General features: G+C 37.5%; 1 protein-coding gene across 2 annotated transcripts in view; it reads left to right on the top strand.

Annotated features, from left to right (window-relative positions):
- The first annotated feature begins 10,167 nt into the window (after positions 1-10,167).
- Positions 10,168-24,206, top strand: part of DCN (decorin) — a 42,538-nt gene continuing 28,499 nt past the window's right edge. The window contains exons 1-2 of one of the 2 annotated variants that reach the window (XM_047741668.1): positions 10,168-10,374; positions 14,431-14,677. In XM_047741668.1, coding sequence (XP_047597624.1) covers positions 14,464-14,677 — 214 coding nt within the window. In that variant the 5' untranslated portion in view covers positions 10,168-10,374; positions 14,431-14,463. Of the gene's footprint in view, positions 10,375-13,394; positions 13,550-14,430; positions 14,678-24,206 lie in introns of those variants that run through there. The other variant, XM_047741669.1, reaches the window with a different exon arrangement.

Raw genomic sequence — 24,206 nt, 5'->3', positions numbered from 1 at the left:
GGCCTTAGATAGGAAGTCCCCAAATATGTATATGTCTGACATCTTATGGATTAATCATTACTAACATTAAACTAAATACAAAATATTGGAATTTGGTTTAAAAGTATTGGGTTAGGGATTATTAAATATTTTCCAAGAAGTAAAGCCTCTGCCATTGATAACAGGCAATGTGAATTTACATGATACATCAATAAATAGTTTTATTAGAATAATTATGTACGTATTTAGGCATGTAACAGAAAATTTATCATATGCTGATGTGGTTTTGCAGATTTTATTATTATTTAGAACAATAACAATAACCATTAAGTAAATAATGAATAATCAATAAGTAAAATACATAATCATCGAATAAAACAGAGATGACAAAAATTTATGATGTTGGCAATCTGTCTGAATTTTGAAAGTCACTGACTTATAGGGGAAACAACAGTGGTATTGGAAAGATGCAGTGTGGAAAAGTCTTGGGCTATGGAAATGGAAGTAGAGAGGCACATTAAGGAAGTTTAGACAGCTGCAGTTTTGCAATGCTATGTGTAGGGACCTGGGGTCATTTGCGGGGCTTTGGAGAACAAACAGGTTTGGTGATGTCTCGGCTCTGTAATATGACAAGGAAGCTGGAAGGGCTGAGATCTTCCAAATTACCACTCTGAAACAATACTCAGCTTAAGTGGAGTGACTTGATCCTCTGTCGATCTAAGAGGACTTTGTTGGGGAAGACAGGTTCTAGCTGTTTAAGGGCAGGTAACATGGAGGAATGAATGTGTGTGCCTTGAGTTGTGGAACCTTAGATCCTAAGGGTTAATGTTCAATAACTATTTACCTGGCCCTACCACGTGCCCTGACTGTTTTAAGCATAAGAGATTGAGCAGTGAACAAAAGGGACCCATATCCCTGCTCTAATGGAGATTTCATTCTGGTACCCACATCCAGGATGCCTTAACATAAATTCAGTTTGCAGTGAACTGAATTAGGACTCTTAAATTATGAAAGAAAGAAACTTCACTTCTCTCAAGGTAGCTTTTGTCCAGAACTGAATTTTTTCCTTCCTAAAAGTCTCTACACAAGGCTTACATTATTTCTCTTGTTTGGAATTAAACATTTAAGTGGCTTGCTTTTAATTTCAACATACTCCCTATTTTTAAAGAAATTTTAAAAGCACTTTACAGAAATACATGTTGTTCTTTCAGGAAGATATTGTTTTTAGTACTTTCATAAAAATAGCTACTTAGTGTAGAAAATATTTCTAGTAAGATACATCTTTGACCATGCCAAGTTAGTTTAACTGTATTTTATAATCATAAAACATAGCCTTATGTTCCTTGTTTCATAGGACTACTGTGACAAGACACAGATATCTTACTGAAGCTCAGTTATCAGTACTGAGCAAAGAACTGAAAAGAAATGCCTACTGATAAGGAGTCAGTACCATCATTCCAAATGCATTAGCTGGTCTTCAGATTACATTTGCAATGTTTGTAAGCAAACATTTGGGATATTAAAGCTTTCATGGTGAATTACTTCCTACAAAAAAACCCATGTGTTTTCATTGTTATGCTTTTGTTTGGTAATGATTTGAATTTAAAATGTTAGGTGTCTAAATTTCATCTTTGACATAAACATGGCAAACTCCTGGACCCAGTGACTAGGATTTATTGATTGAGACTAGGGTTGTTCTCCAAGAAGAAACACTTCCCTTGAAGCAATATGGCTCTGGCTTCTTCACTGCCTGTGGTAATTTCCTGTTATTTCACTATCTTTCCTTTTAAATACGCATTTTTTTAAAGATTTTATTTATTTATTTGAGAGAGGGACAGTGAGAGAGAGCATGAGCGAGAAGGTCAGAGGGAGAAGCAGACTCCCCATGGAGCTGGGAACCCGATGCGGGACTCGATCCCGGGACTCCAGGATCATGACCTGAGCCGAAGGCAGTCGTCCAACCAACTGAGCCACCCAGGTGTCCCTAAATACGCATTTTTTAAACTAATAAAAAAAAAGTTTTTTTCTAAATCAAAAATTTGTTACATGACTCTATTTAAATGAGGTATCTAGAATAGGCAAATTTATGGGGATATAGAATAAGGTTTACTGAGGACAAAGGGAAGAAAGAAATGGGGAGCTATTATTTGGTGGGAAAGAGTTTCAGTTTGGGATGATTACAATGTTCTGGAAATGGACATGGTGACGGTTGATTATAAATGTACTTTTTTTTCCCTAAGATTTTATTTATCTATTTGACAGAGACACAGCAAGAGAGGGAACAGAAGCAGGGGGACTGGGAGAGGGAGAAACAGGCTTCCCATGAGCAGGGAGCCCGATGTGGGGCTCGATCCCAGGACCCTGGATCATGACTTGAGCCAAAGGTAGATGCTTAACAACTGAGCCACCAGGCAACCCATAAATGTACTTAATGCCCTTAAGTTGAACACTTAAAATAGAAGGTGATAAAATTTCATTATGTATACTTTTACCACACACACACACACACACACACACACACACATTACATGGAGTTTGAAAGCACCAACTTTGCAATGGCATCATTAAATATTTCTTAATGTGACATTGGTATCACCATATTTTAATTGCCAGCTGACAAACATCAGGATTTACAGCTCCATGAAAGAAAAAAAAAAAAATCTCATTTCCTGGAATCTCTCAGCCACTTTTACTATGTGGTTTTCCCCTCCTCAGACAGGCACACAATCTTCTTATCATTTAGAAGGTTAGCAAATCATCTGCTTAAAGAGCTGCTTTGATAGCACACACTTCTTGGGTTCTTGGTCTATGGGAAGAATTAAATACTCTTTCTAGTTGGATTGGGTATTGTTTCTGACCATGAGTAATGCTAGGGAAGTTCCTGAAACTGGCCCCCATGAATGAAGGTGTTTCATGAGAATCCAACCTTTTGATGAAGAAAGCTCCAAAGAGATTTAAACCTGAAACACCAAATGTGATCATGCCTCAATTTTCTTCTTTATCCCCATAGACTCATAATTATAAAGTAAGCTCGCATATTGGTGATTTAATGCTTTTATAAATGATATGCTTAGACATCCTTCTATAAAAAATGGGCACATAAATTATTTCTGAACAGTAATATTTCCTCAAGTATTTGAAGTGGATTTACTCAAAATATGGGATTGTTTCCAAATATAAAACCTCTCCTGTGACTTAAATGGGAAAGCATGTTTCACTTTGTTGTCATGTTAATATATGTCTGCATCAAAAAATTCATCTCATGAATTATTAAAGAATTAACCTCAACAAGGCAAATTACAAGGGATGAATTACTGCTATTAAAGGGACAACTTGAATCAAATCAAATAGTTCTCAAGGGGCTATAACGATCTCAGAAAAAGTTCCTAAATGAAATCGTTATTTTACAGGACAGACATTAGAACAAAACGGTTCATTCGTTTGCCTACTTAAATCCAAATGGCTGTATTCTGGGGTGGAGCATTCACTTTTCTTAGGATACAGGGTAAACTGAAGGGAGAATATTTACAAAGCAAATAGGTACCATGCAGTAAGTACACATTGTACAGACATGACCTGCATTTGAGGGTTCCAAACTAAACAGGACATAACTTTCAGGCTAGAGTATGAAGAAAAAAACAACACGGAGAAGAAAACAATCTCTTAAAATCCTCAGTCCATTCTGACATTTTCAGTCCTTGACATAGACTTACACAGCCTATCCTCTATGGTTCTGTTCTACACCCTTTACAAATACAGACTCATTGTATCCTCCTCCTTTTATCCTATTTTATCATGCACAGGGACACTGCCCAAGGTCACACAGAAATACCCCACAGAGTCAAGGGTCAAACCTGAGCCTTCTGGCCCCAGGGTCTGTGTGCTCAACTATTATATGAGGCTATCTCCTAGAAAAACTCATGAAATGAGCTTTGTTAAGGGAATTTTACAAAGACAGGGACTCTTTTGCTTTCTACAATTCAGGCATTGCACATTATTCTATTTTATCCCATCTTGTGCTTGAACTCAACTTTCATCTTCACATTGGATGTTTTCCTTTGTTTGAAAAGCAAGGACAGCACTGCCAACAGAGTTTACTTCAGTGGTTTATGGTAGCAGGTCTTGCTTCCAGCAGCACTAGTCAGTTAGTAAGTCAACAGGCGGGAGCTGGGCCAGGAGGTGGTCTTCCAGGAAATGTCTGGCTTTTCTCTCTCTCTTTTGTAGTTTCCCCTCACTTCCAGTATATACATGTCCTGACCTGGTCTCATCTGTAAAATGACAAGTCTGCCATCACTCAGTGGGAGAACAACCTGCATTCCACATAAAGTTTTCCCCATGTATGAATTCAGAGGGAAAGATTCTACATTAATCCTTTCTCTTTTTTTAATCCTATAATTCATATTGTATGATTTCTCCCTCATTACTTGCACAAGAGTCACCATCAAGGCTGCAAATCATGTTAGTGCCCTAAAAGCTGACTTCACAGAAAATGGTTAATTTATTAGGATTTTGGCATCCATCAAGGGCCTTAGTGAGCTTAATCCTTTTTGTTTGATGCTTTTTTGCAATTATAGAATGTTCTCCCAGAGATAAAGATGGGCGCAAAGAAGTTTACTCTCCCTGCCTTTGCTCACAGGACAAAGCCCCTGGTCAGGATGGCTGGCAACAGTGAGTGGAGTTCATGGCTTCTGGAAGCCTCAGCTCTGTGCTTTTAAAAATTGGTTACAAGGGGATTCCTGACTGGCTCAGTTGGTAGAACATGTGACTCTTGATCTCTCCCGGTTGTGCATTCCAGGCTCACATTGGCTGAAGAGATCACTTAAAAATAAAATCTTTAGGGGCGCCTGGGTGGCTCAGTGGGTTAAGCCGCTGCCTTCGGCTCAGGTCATGATCTCAGGGTCCTGGGATCGAGCCCCGCATCGGGCTCTCTGCTCAGCAGGGAGCCTGCTTCCTCCTCTCTCTCTGCCTGCCTCTCTGCCTGCTTGTGATCTCTCTCTGTCAAATAAATGAATTAAAAAAAAAAAGTTTAAAAAAAATAAAAAAAAAATAAAATCTTTAAAAATGCGTTGATGATGAGAATTGATTATGATAGCACCTAAATGATAGGGTTATCATGAGTCTTAATTGAGATAATACCTTTGAAGAACACCACAGTGCCTGGCACAGGATGGGGGCTCCAAACCTTTGTCTTTAATATATCACATCCCCTTCCTGGGCAGTAGGCCTGTTTCACATGTCCACCTTCCCGTTACTAAGATATTAATACATCAGCACTAAAGCAATACCTCCCTTACCGGTTTCCTTGATTCTATTCCCACCACCTTGCCTGAAGTTGCTAGATTTTATTTGCTAAAATAAAAGTTTTATCATGCTATTACTTCACTCAAATACCTTTGATAATATCCAGCTTCTGGCACATCAGTTGGCAAATATTAGTCAGCAAATGTATTTGGTGAACAAAAAAAACACACAAGTGCCCTATGGAAAACTTTTCACAAACCCTACCCTCCTTTCTTACCTTATCTCCTGCTGGTGATTACCACAAACAGGGAACATTCACTTACTGTGTGACTTCAACATGTCAGGTACCATGGGCAGTGGTTGAATATTCAAGGGTAATAAGAGGGCTCATGGCTTCTTTGAAGGAAAATACCCACTTAAGCCGCATTGACTTATTTATTGTCTTTTGCCTCTCATTGCCAAGATTTTGATAGCTCTGTTCTGCCAGACTAAAAAGCTGTCTCTTTTCTTTCACATTCTTTTTATCCCTCAGGATTCAGCAGCTCAAATTGTACCTTGTTCTCCATAAACACTTACCTAATTATCCATGTGTAAAATGATCTCTCCCCATTCCTCCTCTCCTTTTCTAAGACAATTATTTTTAATTATATCATGCTTCACTTTGGCTAGGAATTATAGTTATATAACATTATGAATTTCCTGGGATGAAAACTCTAAAATGCTATTATATATATTATATAACACATATATTTGTTATCTAACATATTATATATTATATATATCATTATTGTATTATGTAACATTATATATAACATAAATACAAATAAATAAACATACATTAAACCTATTACTATATATATGTATATATATAGTTTATGCCTTATCTCCTTACTGGTGTGAGTTCTTTAACGTCATGCCTTTCGCATTGTACTTTTTATTTCTTAGTATCTTCCATTGTGCCTAATATTAATATTTTCTCACATAGTGGTTCCTCAGTTAGTATTTGCTGGTTGATTGACCAGTTACTGGAAATTTCCTTGTATTTAATAGAGAGTTATGTTCTCTGCCCACACTACTAGATATTCAATAAACGTTGCCTTGTCGTCCCAGCACAAACTGATCAACTCAGGAAAAGAATAAAAATCTCTCGAGTGTCACTGATAAAAGAGATGCTCCTGAGCATTCAAGAGGAGAGGCAGAGAATGAAGGAACTGAGTACCTCCCTGTGGTGAAAGAGAGGCACCTTCGCCCTGCCTTAGTTCAGAACTTACACTGTCCTCGTCTCTATTCCCAGAGTAGAGGTTCTTCACCTGGAGTCTCCGGCTCCTTTCGAAGTCCATGAATGTGTTGGAGCAGGACTTGGAACCCAGTGAAATGTTATGGGTAAGGAAGGGCAGAGCGTAACTTAACGAGTACAAAGGGAAGGTTTAAACTCAAACTTACCTAACTGCAATGTCTTTGCTTTTCTGACTCTATCATGGCTTAGGTGAGTTCTGGCATCTTGGGCTAGGGAAAGGGTGCACTCTGGTCACCGGACTGGAGTTTCTGAGGAAAGTTCTGCAACACCACCACCACAGGTGTGACAGCAACAGAAGCAACAAGCAACACTCATGTGCTACTTGATAGGTGTTAGGCATGATTCCAAGCGCTGTATGTTTTAACCTATTTGAAACCTCTCCACAAATCTATGAAGTATGTGATTCTATGCTTACGCACATTTTATAGATTTAAAACCCGAGGGACGGAGAGGTTAAGTTCTTTATACAAGCACATGTAAATGGAACACAGTGATGATGGGTCAGGGAAGAGGAGGCTTGTGGGAAAGAAAGATGCTAACGGAATAGTTTTCTACTACCAGATTATGTTTCGAGCCACCCTGTGTTCAAGGCTGCCTTGAATTGCACCTGAACCTTCTTTCTCGGCTAAAAGAGAAAATCTGTCCAGGGTAGCAAAATAAAGAGCCAGACAACCCATTCCAGCCCCTGACCTGACTTTGAAGAGTCAGTCTAAGAATAAACCAATCACATCAGGTTGGTGAAGATAATCACTTGCTTCCAGACCTCTTAGAAAATAAAAGGGTGTCTGAAGGAGACCTTTCTAAACTCTGGCATTCTTCACATCTTTAATATACAGGTACAATTTAAATCACTTGTATTTGATGTTGGGGAGAAAGAGTGACTAGCCTTGAAATGAACTTTGACAACATGGAGAATATAGTTACCCTGCTAACTAGTGGGTTGTCAGTAGAAATCATAGCTTAAGTGGTTTTAACAGCAGATGTGGTATGTGCTCTGAATTTGAATATTTCAAATATCTATAAGGCAGCCAAGGTTTGGGTGAACCCTACCCCCAAACATTCCAAGCCAGGATAAATTTCAGCAGCCTCTGCACAACCACTGCTTCTAGCCTCAAAAGTATTCCATTTCACACTAGAATTACAAGAGACCTGGGTTCTGTTGATAGCCGCATGGCGTCTTTGTGATTTAGCTGCATAAGACTTAGTGTCTTATGTCTTAGTTGTTTGTGTCTTAGTGTCTTCTACCTAAAAGTGGGTGTATACAACTTATACAACAATGTATACAACTTAACATCCGGTTAAATGGATTTTAAATAAGATGAGGTTTGGTAAAATCCTTGGGATTTTGGAAGAGAACTTCTTAAATTAGAACAAAATGGAAATGCATGTTCTTGCACAAATGTGACATATAAAAAGAATTGTAACTTGGTCACAGTTTTTAAACTAGTCTGCAAAGACATGTTATCCAAGAATTTTGCTAGTTAATTTTCTTTACTAAGAGCTTGGTCTTTCTTAAAATCTAGTACAATAACAGAAGACTAGAATAGTTGCAAGATTGGGTGTTAGTTTCTGTTGTGCTTCTTACCAGCTCTGTGAACTTGGGCAGATCACTGGACTTGCATTTACTCATCTGTAAAATGGAAATAGTAAAAATGATTTCCCTTGCTGTTCTCAAAGGATTGCTATGACATACATCAGAAAACAATAAAAGCTAACATTTATGGAGAGCTTAATTTATTGGGCCATGCTCTGAATTCTGTGCTTTATATACTGCTTCATTTCATCTTCTCTCCAATATTTTAAGGTAGGTCGTAATTTTTAACCTATCACCCAGATATGGGAACTGAGACTCAGAGATATTCAGTATGTTGTCTTACTATCAGAGGAAGAAAACCCAGATGTGAATGGCAACCAAAATGCCTCTGCTTTATGAAAGTAAGATGATCTACGTATCAAGATAATGTGTCTTCTTTTCCTCTTCCTTTCCTACTTCTTCTTCCACTTTCTCCTTCATACCCTTATCCCCCCACCCCTTTCTCTCTCTTCGGTGACAGTTATTGCCATTACTCATCATATACACTACGGTAGGGTTGGTTTTTGATAAGGAGCAAACAGGGGGCTGGGCAAAACAATAATTATGGTGGGATCTAGAGCCAATGTTCTGACAGTCTTTATGTGGTCATTCACCAAGGGTTTCTTAAGAATTTACTATATATCATGACTGTGCTGGGTGCAAGGACTCTACAAATGAAAATGGTGCACTTCCTTCCTTGGGGCAACACACGTCTGTCAACAGCTATTACATGAAGAAGAAGGGATTGCATGTCATATGAAAGAAATGGATGCAAGAGGAATTCAAGAGGAAAACATAATTAAGTCCACATAAGGGGATCATGGATTTTGCACCAAAGTCCAGGGAAAATAATACTTGGCTTTTTTTTTTCTAAAAGATCGGAATAACTGGGCATGTGGTTATTCCAATGTCAAAGAGAGGAGGTGTGGGGTAAGACATTACAAAATTAGGCAGGCGGGTCTTGGGAAATAACGTAAAATATCATCCCCTCCCCTCCTGCAGATACCCACTCAAGAATTTAATTCCTTCAAGTTTCATCAAGACAAAAGTATTCACTGTAGAATTGGGTACAGGGATGGCTAAAGGAGGGAAAGGGAAGGTGGAGGATGGGAGGGCTATCCTCTCATGTTTCACAGATGTTGATGTCAAGTTTCCACCTGGTAACAACAGCCTACGGCCAGCATAAAGATACAAGTCAAAACACAGAAACACACAGGGAGAGAATTAAACAGCATTCAGCCAGGGAATTACAAAAACTCAAAAAAGCTTTGCAGTGGCTAAATAAATATCATTCCTTGTGTTTACACTTTCTTTTTTTTATTTACTGAAATTTGAAAAGAGCCATAGACTCTGTTGCCTTTTTAAAGTTCTGGATTATATAAAATAATAAATCAAAATTTTCATATACAGGCTAAATTAAAAAGTTACCAATATCTAGTATCTATGTGTTTTATTTAGAAAAATAAGAAGAAACCCAATGGCTAGTAAATGACAAGAAAGATTGTAAACTACAAGTAATGAAATAATAATAATAATAATAGCAGCAAAAGTGACATTCTTATATAAAACCATGACTTCCTTCCAGGACGCTTTAGAAATACGTTCGAAATACGTAGAAAAACTCCACGGCAGAGTACTTGAATTTGCACAAACAGCCCAGGGCAAGTAAGAATCTGAAAGAGTATTTTCATATAAAACTACTCATGTATTTCTGCAGACCACATTCAAAATAACCACAAGATTAATTTCGTTCCATTTGCCAGATTTGTGCATCACGAAAGCCAGAAAAACTGTCATTTTGGAAGTCTAAATGTTACTTATAAACAACACTAGAAAGGGTGGATAGTGGAGTAAGACTGGGGGTTGGGAAGCAAATCCTTTAGTTACAATGTTTTCGGGAAATGAATCAACACAATAAAACAAATTTCAAATCAAGTTGCCCCTCTATACCACATAAGCAGTTTAGAATCTTAAGCAGATGCCAAAGGAGTAAAGCAAACGGGGAGAAAAAAGGCCGATAAACTTTCTGGCAGCAATACAAGACACATATCATTACCATATGATCTAATGTGGGTGTCAGCCGGATTGTGTTCATTGAGGGAAACCTTATTTTTTAACTGTGCTATGGAGTAGAAGCAGGAGGTTTGCAACCTAGTGACAGTCACAGAGCAGCACCTACCCCCTCCTCCTTTCCACACCTGCAAACTCTTTTGCTTGGGCTGAATATTTAGTGTAATTACATCTCAGCTTTGAGGGCTCCTGTGGCAAATCCCCGGATTAAAAGGTATGGTTTTCAATAATTGTCCTGAACTCTGCTACAGACTAATAAAACTTTGATCAAGTTGAGAGCAGAAGGAATTATGTGGGGAGAGAAAGAAAAGAAAGAAAAAAAAAATCATGCTAAACTTTTGATAATCTTTATGCAGTGTTTTAAACAAGTATTACTTGAAGACAAAAGTGAAATATTTGGTAAAATGGTTGAATGCATTGTTTTAGTTCTTTCTGTTCTTGCAAGGATATTTATTAAAAAAATAATATAACCTAACACCATGACTATCTATATTGATATATTTTGTATTTGTACTAATGAAATGTTTTACCTCTTTAGAAAGTATTTATATTTTAGATCAGCATACTATTTGTAGTTGCTGTGTGTATATATATATATATATATATTTTTTTTTTTTTTTTTTTAAGGGATTTAGTTCCCTCCTGAATTCTTGATATTTTCAGAACTTTTAAAAACTCAAGAGATGTGAACTCTGGTGTTTAGCTGCAGAAGTCAAATAAATGTATATTTCTGCAACCTAGAAAAGAATAGAAATTATCACCAGAGAGGTGAAAAGAAACATTGAAAATAGTTAGGCTGCTTTTTGAAGATAATCTCACAGTTAGCTACATAATTCCTTACAGAGAAGGAAAAAACCCAGCCAGTATTTTCAATGCAAATGAAATTTTATTGTAAGGTACATCACTTGAAAAGGAGGGTGTAGGTTATTTTTCTTGCTAATTTCCAAACAGGGTAACACAATGACCACTGGCTAAGTGGGGTCCCAGTGACATAAATTCCTGTGGCTTTTTCTTTTCCTATTGCTATTTTGACCAGAAAAAGAACCAAATGCTTCCTATAGCAGTCCTTATAGATAAATGCCATTTTTATTGTCTATTTTTAAATTATTTCCATTATTATTGAGGTTTATCATGGACCTAGTGCTGGGGAATTTTTATTTTGCTCTGTAGTTATAGTTTTATTTATCTCCTGAGGGTTAAATTTTGATTTTGAAAGTCATACCAAAGACATAAATGATATCCTACAAATGCTGAATTGAATGATATAGTTAATTTAATGAGCTGAAGCAGTTTAAGGAGCCAGAAAGTGTTATTTTTGTTGAAACAGTTCTAAACTGTGGGGACTAGCTTTAGTGGACTAGTGACATTATCCTTAGCAGTTAGCATCTAGGAAGGAGTCCTATTTTTTGAGAACGCTTAAAACAATCTCAATGAAATTTGGACAGTATATTGTCTCATAATCTCCTTGGTTTCTGCAAGGGTATCAGCTCTTTTTTATTTTTCTTATATACTAAGGAAGGAAGGAAATGATTAAGAAATTATTAATATCAACAGTCCCCATTAATTGTTTTAAGATGCTGGTCTTCAAGTATGATGACACTAATTTAAAAGAAATTATCTCTTGGGGGAATCTGTATAAAGTTTCTGGACGTATTATTCTTCTCCAGGACATTCAGGGTTAAAATGCACACCCACCCACACACACACACACACGCACACACGCACACATGCATCCAAGGGATATAAAATAAGTAATGGAAGCTATAAACTCCCTGCTTGTGTTCAGCTTTAAATCAAGAAAAATATTGTGCAGAGAATTTGCACAACTTTAACAAGAGTAAACACATATAAATGATAATATTCCTCTGAGCTAGCGTTCAAGATTTCCTTTTTGGGGTTGGTGAAACAACAGGGCATTTTCTATTCTGGAGAAAAGATCAAAAAACGACATCTGCATTAATTCTCATTGCGATTTATTAAATCTGCAATTACTTTGCTTCATTTTTCTTCTAAAATTGTAAGATATTAAGTATGCAAGCCTAGCAAACCATGGTAAACGGTAAACATTACATTTTAATGTGAAACAGACAGAAACCACTCCCTTAGATCGAGTCCAAGGGAACACTGCCAAAACAATAGGGTCTCCGTTAAAAGGCTGTGCAGTAACTGAGTGGGAACATGCTCCCAGAGAAAACCTGATACTGAATTTAAAGGGGCAGTGTGAATAATAATCTTTGTGGTATTTTTTTAAATGAGAAGCCACATGCCCGTACTGCGTATTTACTGCCTTACACATATCTCTCTAATAAATATAAGTTGAAGAACAAAAGTGCAAGAAATCCAAAAACATTTATTTTTTCCTTCTCTAGTGCATCTAGCCAAGAATTTCCAGAAGTTAGGTAGATAGATACATTGAGGTCAGGGCATCCAAAGTGGTATGATTTTTTTGTCTTTGTTTCTTGGTTTTGTTGTTTTTGTTAAAATTGGCTGATGACTAAAAATCATATTTTAAAGTCTGGTTATGAATGGGCAGCTTTAATATGATGCTTATAAGTGTACACTTCAAAGTAGATGTGGGAGAACTAAAGGTAACATCTGCTCTGTGTTTTGGTAATCCTTAGAACAGTTTCCATAGGGTTTAAAAACATATAAAGTAAGAAATAAACTACTTGTTCTCTACATGATCAACTACTCTTTGTTATTCAGATCTATGTAGTTCCCTTCAGCCAGCTGAACACCAACTCAAAGACAGATGTACGTATGTAAATGCTTATCGAATGAATGGATAAATATGATATGGATTTGTCAAAACCGTACTTATGTTTGTTTACAAAATTGCCCTCTAGGTAAAACCAGATAACATGTAAGTCCTATAAAAATCAGGATTTCCCATATATGTTTGCTGCTTTAATAAAAAATAATCAGTTTGGGAAACTGGCCCATAGATTTATTTTAAAAAATGAATTGTGCTTCCACCAAATTAAGGTTTTCCATTTGTTACCTTTTCAGGCTAGAAACTTGATATTGAAAAAACATAAGTTTGTGTTTTAAGAAATCAGACCAACTGGTTGCCTGGAACAAACTGAATAACTTGTATTGTTAATAAATTGATGGTCAATTGAGTCATTTATGGGCAAAATGTTGTGCAAGGCCTGGGTACAGAACAAAGAATAATAAGACACGCCCTGAAGGAGTACATCTTCTAGTTGGGGGGACAGACCAAGCATGCAAAACAAATTACAGTATAATGTGATAAGTTCTTTAAAAGAGGTAAGAGCAACGTGATTTGGGGCACAGAAGAGGGAAGTAGCCGTGTCCTGCCTGGATGAGCCAGGGTATCCACAAGGGAAGTCCATTATCATTTTCAGTCTTTACAGCCATCTTGCAAGGTAGGTATTTTAAATGGCACTTAGTTTTGAGTGGCAGGATTGAGGTGGGGACTGGAGGAGAGAGAGGAGATGGAGAGAAACTGGGCTCGAAACATTGGTTGGTACCAAATTACAATTGGTCTCTCAGGCCACAGAGGGGATGTGGACCTTATTGGCAAGCCTTGAGAAGTCAACAAGGAGTTTTCCATAGAATAGGAAGGCAATGAAATCTAATTCTCAGAACATGACTTGAGCAGCAGAGTAGAGGAAGACCTGGAGTAGAACAAATATTCAAGGCTGAGACCATTTGGAAGCTCTTGGGATAGTTTGGGGAGTGATGAGAAAATTCTGGACCAAGATAAATACAGTGGGATGGGGAGATGAAATTGGTTTCCAGAGAGATTTCTGACACAGGAATTGAAGATCTTTCATGTTTATAGACCAGATTTTATTTGACTGTGGCCTGACTTGTGTTGAGTGAGCCCTGAGAATTCCAATAGGGCTTATCATCCTAACAAGTTTGCAAATGATGTGAATATATAATATACTGTCTCAATCCAGACCCCAAATTCAAGCAGGCAGATTCAAATTACATTCAAATTTCTTTTCCTAAGTAAAGACCTGTACGTAATCCGTTATGTATCTTTCAAATACATTTCAGTGTTCTGCTTCCTAACAAGAAATGAAAGGTTTTTTTGTTGTTGTTGTTTTGTTACATATATATATGTAACAAAAATATATGTATATATATATGTATATGTATATATGTGTGTGTATATATATATATATATATATATATAAAGTATATATATACTTTACACTCACTCTACTGTGGGGTGTTTTAGAAGATAACGCAGTACCCAGGTTTTGCAACTCTTCTAAACCTTTCGTTTGTTTCCTAGGTTCCTTGGCTGTGAAAATACATGAGATAAATCATGAAGGCCACCATCATCTTCCTCCTGCTTGCACAAGTTTCCTGGGCTGGGCCATTCCAACAGAGAGGCTTATTTGACTTTATGCTAGAAGATGAGGCTTCTGGGATAGGCCCGGAAGAGGGCGCTCCTGTGGAGTCTGACCTAGAGCCTCTGGGACCTGTGTGTCCCTTCCGCTGTCAGTGTCACCTGCGAGTTGTCCAGTGTTCTGATCTGGGTGAGTAGGTGCGGGACCTCTCTACCTGTCTTGCTTCACTCACAGGAATGGCTTCCTGGAGAGGAGAGCGTTTTCCCTTTTCATCTCTGCAGTTCCAAATGTGAGAGACAGCGCCACCTATGGAGAAGTGCAGGAAGCTGGCTAGCATAGAAAGAAGGAGCTTTGAAGTTAGGAGACCTTTTTCTTTCTTTTTTAAATTGGGACTCCATCACCTTTGCAAGTCACTTAAAAAAAAAAAAAAAAAAACTTTCCGAACTTCATGGTCCCATTTCTGTAAAATGAAATTTTGAGCCAAATAATGTCTCCTGTTCCACGATTCCAAAGGGATGGCTTATTTTAATTCCGTGATTTGCTTTCAAGAAATGTTAGATGTTAAAACCTGGGTGATGTCTCTACTCGTGGCTTAGCCCAGATAACAGAGTTCGAACATTACTAAATTGTAAAGTATGCAGAGTTATCAGAAGCAAAACAAGTAAAGTTTTAGAACAAAACATCTTTCAAGTACCAAAATACTCCCCTAATCTCTGGGTCTTGGTTTTGCCTTTGCCTTTGGCATTTTGTAATCTCGCTGTTTATATTCTTTAGAAAGTTTCAAAAGCAATCTTTACAACTAAGATATGGTGTAAATATTCAATATAATCACAGGACATTTATCTTTAGCCTAACACTATATACAGCTTGATTTGTCACGTTTGAAGAAAAATCTGGTCTGGGAATTCCAAGAGCAATACACTCAAAAGATAAATCTCCAGAAAGTTTGAGGCCCCAGCAGATGGGCCAAAGGGAATGAAGATAGTTGACATGACAGTTGATTTGCATCTCTCTCTCTCTCCCTCTCATTTTGGTTCATTTTCTTATAAGGGAAAAACAAAAAAAAACAAAAGTCCTCACAGAATGATTCTGCCATGTTGTAATTCCTAATGGAAGAAACTCCATAGCATAGTCGGGTACTTCTTCTGTTTTGTTTTGTGTTTTTGTTGTTGTTGTTGTTGTTGTTGTTTTTAGTAGGGTACTTCTTTTGGGAACCCTGCATCTATTCAGAACATGGTCTCTCTAGCAGTATTTTACAGGAAAATTTGCCACTAACCTCTACAGTTGGAATAAACTACATGCTGAAACCCAGGAAAACATAAATCATGTTCAATAGTAACAACTCAAAATCAAACATTCAGGACAGCTTTTTAAATGCGGACATATTGTATAGCCATTTAACACCGGGATTGGGGAAAGTGTGTAGAAAGGCTTTAAAAAGGCTACAGGATAATTTCACAAGATTCATTCATTCATTCAGCAAATATATTGAGGTCCCATGATGGGTCAGATCTCTTGTAGGCCCTGGCAAGGAAGGTGTGAGGAAGACAAATATGGTCCTTGTTCTCGTCAGTCTGACATGATATTGGCGGTGATTATTTCTCTTTTGAATTGTATATTTGCTACAAGGGGGATTAGATCACTCTCAAGTTCTACAGAAACTGTTGTAAGCATCTGGACATTACCTGCATTACTAAGATAGGCAAGAGAATCATGCAGTTGAAGATAGCTGCACATTGGGGGCGCCTGGGTGGCTCAGTGGGTTAATGCCTCTGCCTTTGGCTCGGGTCATGATCCCAGCGTTCTGGGATCGAGCCCCACATCGGGATCTCTGCTTTATGGGGATCCTGCTTCCTCCTCTCTCTCTCTGCCTGCCTCTCTGCCTACTTGTGATCTCTGTCAAATAAATAAATAAAATATTAAAAAAAAAAAAAAAAAGAAAATAGCTGCACATTGGAATCACCATATGATGGATAGACTAGGGGTAAACTTAAAAAAAATTATTAAAATGGCCAAGTTCCTAAGAAATATGAATCCAATTAAATCTCATTTTGCCTCTGGAAACAAGGTTAAAGGGATCCATGATTATTTCCACCACATGTATTGCCAACAATGACCAGCTGATATTTTTAAGGAGGAAAGAGTTGTCCAGTCACTTCATTGGTTTTATTTTCCATAAATATAGTTTGCTCACATAATAAATAGCTTATAAAACTTGAGTCTGATGAAAGCCTATGAGATAGTTTTCCAGTTGACTCTCATAAAAAAGGCCTAAGCCTATTGCTCAAAACTAAACAGAAAAATCCAGTCTCCAGAAACGTCAAGTTCATTGACTTGGGTGTCTCATGATTTGGTTTCCCTGATGTCCTTGTTATTATTTTGTTTCATTTATTTTGTGTTTGTTTTTGGATGAGGATGTTTTCTACATGTTACCTTTTATCTAAGAGCCCAGAGTGCATAGCATTCCTTGAAAAGGCTGACTGACCCTATATACCAAGGACATAGCGAAGAATATACTAATGATTTGTTTTGGGAAACCCTACCACATGAAGGGAACCTAGTTCCCATGAGCAGTAGTCTCATCTAAGTTACTTTTAGTTTTTATTAAATTCATATTTAAATATATTATGGAAGGTTTTGATCAGATATTTCTAAAACAGAAAATACATCTTGAAAAGGAAGAACAATCTGTTCGTCTTTAAAGAAAACACTGTATTGAGACTCTCCACTACCATCAAACTTCTCACTCTATGTTCTTGGCATTCTTTGGACCCTTGACATCTTCATCTGAAGAAAGATCACAGCCAACCTTAGAGATTCTATTATTTGTGTGTGGTGCCTGGCTCATAGTGGACTCTCAACATATATTTTCTATGTGATGACTGTATGGAGTAAAAGGTGGAAGATACGTATTAAAAAACAAGGAAGGAGAAATAGTCAATCTTATTCATTGTAAGGACATGTAGTTTATTTTTTTGTTTTTGTTTTTAGTTATTTAGTGATCTGAACATGAAACTTGAGTTATTTTAATAGAGAAGAAAATGTTATGCACTTTGGGATGAGAAAAGTGAATGCTTATCCTTATCAAGGGCTAATGTTTTATTAAGGATTATCCTTGCCAGAGCTTTTAATGAGCAGAGGGGAGCTACAGAGTTGAAGGACAGCAGTCCTTTGCCATCTTATAACTAAACAATATTTAATAAAAGCAATCAATTCTTACTAAAATGTTTGACTAATTTTGCTGCTAAGAAGTATTTTTGGCAAGGTTAAACAACATCAAATTTTTAAGCAGTTCTACATCAAAGCTAAGAAGTATAAACTGTGAAATTGGAATTGAATAATTAGCCCATAGGAAAATTTGAGGTTTTTAAGAAGATACATGGACTGTTTTAGTTCTCCTCATTCCAATTTATCAGAGTAGCATTATGTATGTTTTTCTCTAGCATGGGGGATTGAGAAAATAAACATATTTTCACCTGTCAAAGAAAGTAATGAATACTCCATAGATACTGGCCAAGTTGTTTGGCTGAATTTGTTGTAACTTAGATTGCTGTTTGAGTCAGAACTAAATGAGATCCCTGTCTTCTCTCTCTCTCTCTCTCTCTTTTTTTAATTTATCCTCTTGAGACATAAAACAATTTCCTCTTAAATGTAGAAATTATAAAACAAATAAATGTAAGATTAAGAAATTCAACAATCGGGGTGCCTGGGTGGCTCAGTGAGTTAGGCCGCTGCCTTCAGCTCGGGTCATGATCTCAGGGTCCTGGGATCGAGTCCCGCATTGGGCTCTCTGCTCAGCGGGGAGCCTGCTTCCCTCTCTCTCTCTCTCTCTGCCTGCCTCTCTGCCTACTTGTGATCTCTCTCTGTCAAATGAATAAATAAAATCTTAAAAAAAAAAAAGAAATTCAACAATCTATGGGTTACCTTAAAATAATAAGCCTACAATGTAAGTCATTCTTGTCAAATATTTTTGAAGTGTCTTAATATTGATCTTGTGAGTGAATGATGTTTTGTGTACTGTTTTGAAGGAAAACAGTTCCCTTAGTTAGATGTGTACTCTTTGGCTCAAGTGTTACTAGGTAGCATTATTTTGTACCGACTTCCATCTTGTTGCTAAAAGGCAGATCAACCTTGGTAGGTGAAATAAGCCGAAGCATTGTTTTTTGACTATTCTTCCAAATTAAGGTAATAGTTACTGATACATTTCTTTAAAAAAAATTTTTTTTTAAAGGGGCGCCTGGATGGCTCAGTGGGTTAAGCCTCTGCCTTCAGCTCGGGTCATGATCTCCAGGTCCTGGGATCAAGCCCTGCATCAGGCTCCTTGCTCAGCGGGGAGCCTGCTTCCCAATCTCTCTCTCTCTCTCTCTCTGCCTGCCTCTCCACCTACTTGTGATCTCTGTCTGTCAAATAAATAAATAAAATCTTAAAAAACATTTTTTTAAAAGGTTTATTTGAGGGAGATAGAGAGTAGGGGGAAAGACAGAGGGAGAGGGAGAGCAAGAATCCTCAAGCAGACTCTGCTAAACTTGGAGCCCAGTGCAGAGCTCATTCTCAAGACCCTTGAGATCATGACCTGAGCCGAAATCAAGACTCAGATGTTTAACCTGCTGAGCCACCCAGGAGCCCTTTGATGAATTTCTTATAAGCAAATTTCAAAAGAATTTAAATAGCTTTTAAAATGATTTAATAGTTGCAAGAACTTGGGTTTTGCAGTTCAACGCCTCTGAACTCAAGTCCTGCTTTACATTGAAACTTTCATTGGATAAATGGGAATATATCACATTTCATTAGGTAAGAATAGAAAATATTGATGAGTGTCTACCATACTGTTCTATTTAGTTTACCATTTCAGACAAAGTTGGCTAGTGACATGAGGCTATTCCTCATAATGTTCTTTTATTTTTCTTTGAAACCAAGAATCTCTGAGAAGTGGATGGCCTGGAGAGCTGAACACAAAGTAGCACCTTCTCTCCCTTCCTTCCTGAATAGGACCACATCCCCTCCAATTATAAATAGACAGGTATTAGAAAATCGTACAATTATCAAGCAATTCAGCCTTCTCCAAACACCATTCCTTTGAACAAAATGGGTTAAGTGAAGTAGAGAACAGTGAAACATTTGTATATTTTATAATCATAAATGATTCACAACCCACATATTTGGCTCTCCAGGGATGAAGTTGGAAGATGTAACATTTTATTTTGCCATGTAAAAGCAGTGCAAATCACTACTGGTTCCTAAAATGTACTTCAAATGGCAAAGGATATTTTAGATTTAAAAATGCCTTAACAAAAAAAAAAAAAAAAAAAAGAAAGAAAGTAAAAGAAAAGAAAGAAAGGAAAAGAAAAACCCACCACCTTTACACTGCATAGAGTTAGTTTTCTTCTTTTCAATCATTTTGCTTCAACTGGTGAAAATTTTGTCAGTAGCCACCCCTTGGGACATACATGCGATAGCTTATTTCTTGTCTGGGGAAACTGGTTTTCCAGAAGCAAATTTTATATGTGAGGTAAATGAACTATTAGACTTCCTCTGTGGAATCAACTCCGAAGAATAAATTAGGGCTATTTTGTAGAGGGGCAGAGAGAATGCTGGAAGCTCAGTTGCTTTTATAGTTTGTATCTGGCTCTGCCTCAGCAGGGATGTAGGGTGACCATCATTAGGAGTCTCAGATGCATCAAAAGGGTGTGCCTAAGACATGACACAGGAAGGAGGCTATGTGCAGAGCATGCCCAGTGGGTTGCCTAAATTCATATTGGGTAGTGTGGAGCGTGGCAGATCATTAGACGCAGCAGGAAGAATTCTCGTGTGACCCAGATGGCCAACGTTCCTGACACCAGGGATTAAAGATGGGGAGGAGGAAGAGAAGAGTCAGAGAAAGCCAAAGGAAGCATCTGTCTTCTTGACCTGACTGAGAACTGACATATCCCTGGTTTCCTTCTCAGTCCCAGGAGGGAGAGAACGGCAGCTGTGTGGGATCAAGGCATTTGATCAGACTGCAGCTGTGAGACATTCTCTTCTGGAAGATCCTCCTGGCTCCAAGAGACAGGATGGGGACAGGTTGTGAGAATATCAATTCCCTGGGTAAAAGAAATGCAGGAGACCTTCTAATCTGAAGTTTTCGCCTTCAAAGAGTAGCAAAAAGATTATATATTTCCCTTAAAAATAAGGATAAAGAAGAATTAATCCAGTTTTCAATCCAGTCTTAGTAAAAGGAGAAAGCCCTCTAGAGCCCTCTAGCAACTACACTACGACACTCAGGATTCAATAAACCCTTGACTTAGTCTGCAGATTGCTTTGAGGCGATCTCTGCAGCTTGTCTACGTCTGTGGGTTCGCTGTAATCCATATTTGCCTTGATTAGTCTGTATTAATCAAATATATAGTATATAATAGTGATTCAGTCTATTTTATTTATCTATTTATACATTTACTTTCTCTATCAGAAGGGAAGCATAGTGAGAACTTAATTTTGTATATCCTCTACTTAGTAAAATGCCTTCTACTTGGTGGATAGTCCAACATCAATAAATGTCTGATGAGTAAGTGAACATATCCGGGACCTAGTGTTGGATGAGTGTATAGTTCTACAACTTCCTCATTCTGTCAAGCTGGAAAAAGGAGGCAACATGGCTATGTGGGAATTACGAGTCATGGAGCTGTGGTACAGTATTTTTGCTTTTCTTTGTTTATTCATTTGTTTTGTTTTGAGAGTCACCATACATAGAACCAGAAAGGTTAAACCTTCCTTGGGCTTATTTGAAAAAAGAATTGAATTGAAGGGGGGAAAACTCCTATTTCTGAAAGCTGATCCAACTGCCACCACAATCAAATTGCCATTTTTAAGAGGGAAATAAGGGAACATGCCTGCCTTGAGCAGAGGAAAGTTTTTTGATGGAGCCGGGGCTCCAACATGTCATGTCACGTGCCAAATACTGAAGTGTATCACCACTGTCCTAATTATTAAATTGAAGACAGCATTGGAAACCAACAAGAATAAATCTTGGAGTTTGGACCCCTGCCACAGAACAGTGGGGGGAAGAAAGTATCATGTCTTAGGACAACCTGGCCTTTGTCCAACATGATGTTTACCAGATTGTTGACATTTGCTAGCAGAACCATGCTATTCATCACTGGGACAACTTGAAAAAAAAAAAAGTACAATTCTCATTAGACTTTATTTCAGAAATGCTTTTCTGGTAACATCTTAAGTAGAAGTTCATTTACTTCAATAAATAATCCAATTTTAAAGAAGATAAATTTCCATTTACAGATTTTGGGGGAACAAATAAATAATTCAGACTATCCTTGGAAATAATGCATTTAAATGGAAAATACAGAATTATATTAAAGGATACTCACTGAAAAATAATTACATTTAGAAAACCACTCTGCTCCTGTTACAATTGCTGAATTCATTTTATCTCAAAACTTGGCAACTTAAAAAGATAATTTTATTTTGCTCATTATTTAAGTACAGGAAATGTGAGCAGATCTCAGAAAGGCTGTTCTCGCTTGGGGTCTCTCAGGCATCGCAGTCAAGTGTTGGCTGGGGCCACGGCCATGGGGAGTCTAGCCTAGGCTCCACACCCAAGACAGCTCACTCTTGTAGCTGGAGTTGGTGCTGCTGTTCCCTGTGAGCTCAGCTGTTCTGTCAGCTGGAGTGTTTCACGTGGCCTCTGCAGCAGGGTGGTCTCAGCTTACACAGGCTTTTTTACATAGCCCTTAGCCCCTGGCTGCCCCCCAGAGCAAGTGTCCCAGAAGAACTGGGTAGCAGCTGTACAACCTTTTCTGACCTGGACTCCGAAGTCATGCTGTGTGTCTCTTCTGGCCCATTCCATTAGATCATAGAGACATTATATCCCAGGTTCCACAAGAGGAGAATTTGACCTCATCTTTTGGTGGGGTTGGGACTAGTTTGTATTGAATATTGGGACCAGGATGGGAGATACAATTAATGCCATCTTTGGAAAATGCAATTACCTCAATATGTATACAAAATGGATTTATATACATTTATAATGAGAAACACAGGCATAAATTGTATAATATATAGAAGGTCCACAGGTATTACACATCCCTGTGAAGGTCATTATTTAACAGTTGCAAACTACTTAAGAGGTCAAATCAATTATATGCATATTAATTTATAACTTTATTTCATAGTTACTTAAACTTTGTACTTAAGATTGTAAGAAAGGCATTGAATCATATCTCGATGGCTTTCTTTCTGTTGTAGAATATCTTTTTTGAAGCGAATTTTACCTGGCTAATCAATATTTCACTTAAAATGCTTATCTTACTTCCCATATAATTCGGGAATGACTATAAAATTCATTAGTTTCAATAACAGTGACTTAGTTAAAATCATATATAGTTAATAAGATCATATACACAGACAGAATTTAAGTTTTTTATTTAAAAGCTAAAGGTAAAAATATACTTAAGGTTGAATATTAATGGTTATTAATGGTTTCATACTCGTTGAGGATTTGTTTCAGTTCAAATGAACAATTTTCAACTAAAATAAAGTTTTTAATCACCTTGAAAGCACCTTTAGCTCTAGTATTTCTACCCCGGTCTACTTCATGCTCAGCATTTTCACATGAAGAGATAGCAGCAAGGGATGCTAAGGTAAATGTTCTTAATTATCTCTGGTTAGTGTCTGAGTTGATCTGAACTCAAAGCCCCTCTGATTCTAAAGATGATAATGCTATCCAGGAAAAAAACAACCACTTTGTCACAGATTTACAGACTAAATAATCAGCAAGATAATCGGAGCTGCACCCTTTCATCTCTGTACTGATGATGCTTCCAGGTGGGTAATGGAGGGCCTGCTCCGCATTCTGGTAGGAGATTATTTTGTAGAACAATAGAACAACTTACTGAATTCGCATGAAAATTCTGTGAACGATGCAAGAAAACCGAGGCCTAGACAGCAGAAGCAACTTGTTTGGGGATGTTAAGGATCAAGAAGAGGAACCAGGATGAAAATTCAAATACCAATCTTATTTAAGAATTGTAGAAACATTTAAAAATATACAAAACCTGCAAAACGTGGGGTGCCTGGGTGGCTCAGTGGTTTGAACATCTGCCTTTGGCTCGGGTCACGATCCGGGAATCTCTGGATTGAGCCCCGTGTGGGGCTCCCTGCTCGGCCGGGAGTCTGCTTCTCCCGCTCCCACTCCCCCTGCTCAAGCTCTCTCTGTCAAATAAATAAATGAAATCTTAAAAAAAAAGAAAAGAAAAGAAACAAACCTGCAAAATGAGAGACTCTGGTGCACCCGTCACCCAGCTCTCAACATGGAACAACGAATGCCAGTATTTTTCTATGTATCTCCACCCACCTTCCCCCTTCCATTTTATTTCGAAGCAAATTCCAGATGTCACGTCATTTTATCCAACAATATGTCCATACGTTTCTCTGAAAGATGAAAGCTCTTAATTAATAAAATCATAACTATCAGATCACATCTAAAATTTAAAATTATTTAATATCAGATATTCATTCTGAGTACACATTTTCAATTGTCTCATAAATATTAGAAACGGTTTATTTTACAGTTCCTATGAATTAGGATCCAAATGAAGTACACATATTGTAATCATTTAAATAGCTTTTAAGTCTCTTTTAAACTCTTTGGAAAACTTACATTTCTTTACTTTTTCTTACAGTTTCTTTGCAGTTTATCTGCTGAATTGTTGCATTTCCTCTTCCC

Source organism: Lutra lutra, chromosome 8 (assembly GCF_902655055.1).
Source record: "Lutra lutra chromosome 8, mLutLut1.2, whole genome shotgun sequence".
NCBI lineage: Eukaryota > Metazoa > Chordata > Mammalia > Carnivora > Mustelidae > Lutra > Lutra lutra.
This window is presented reverse-complemented; position numbering and strand designations above follow the sequence as displayed.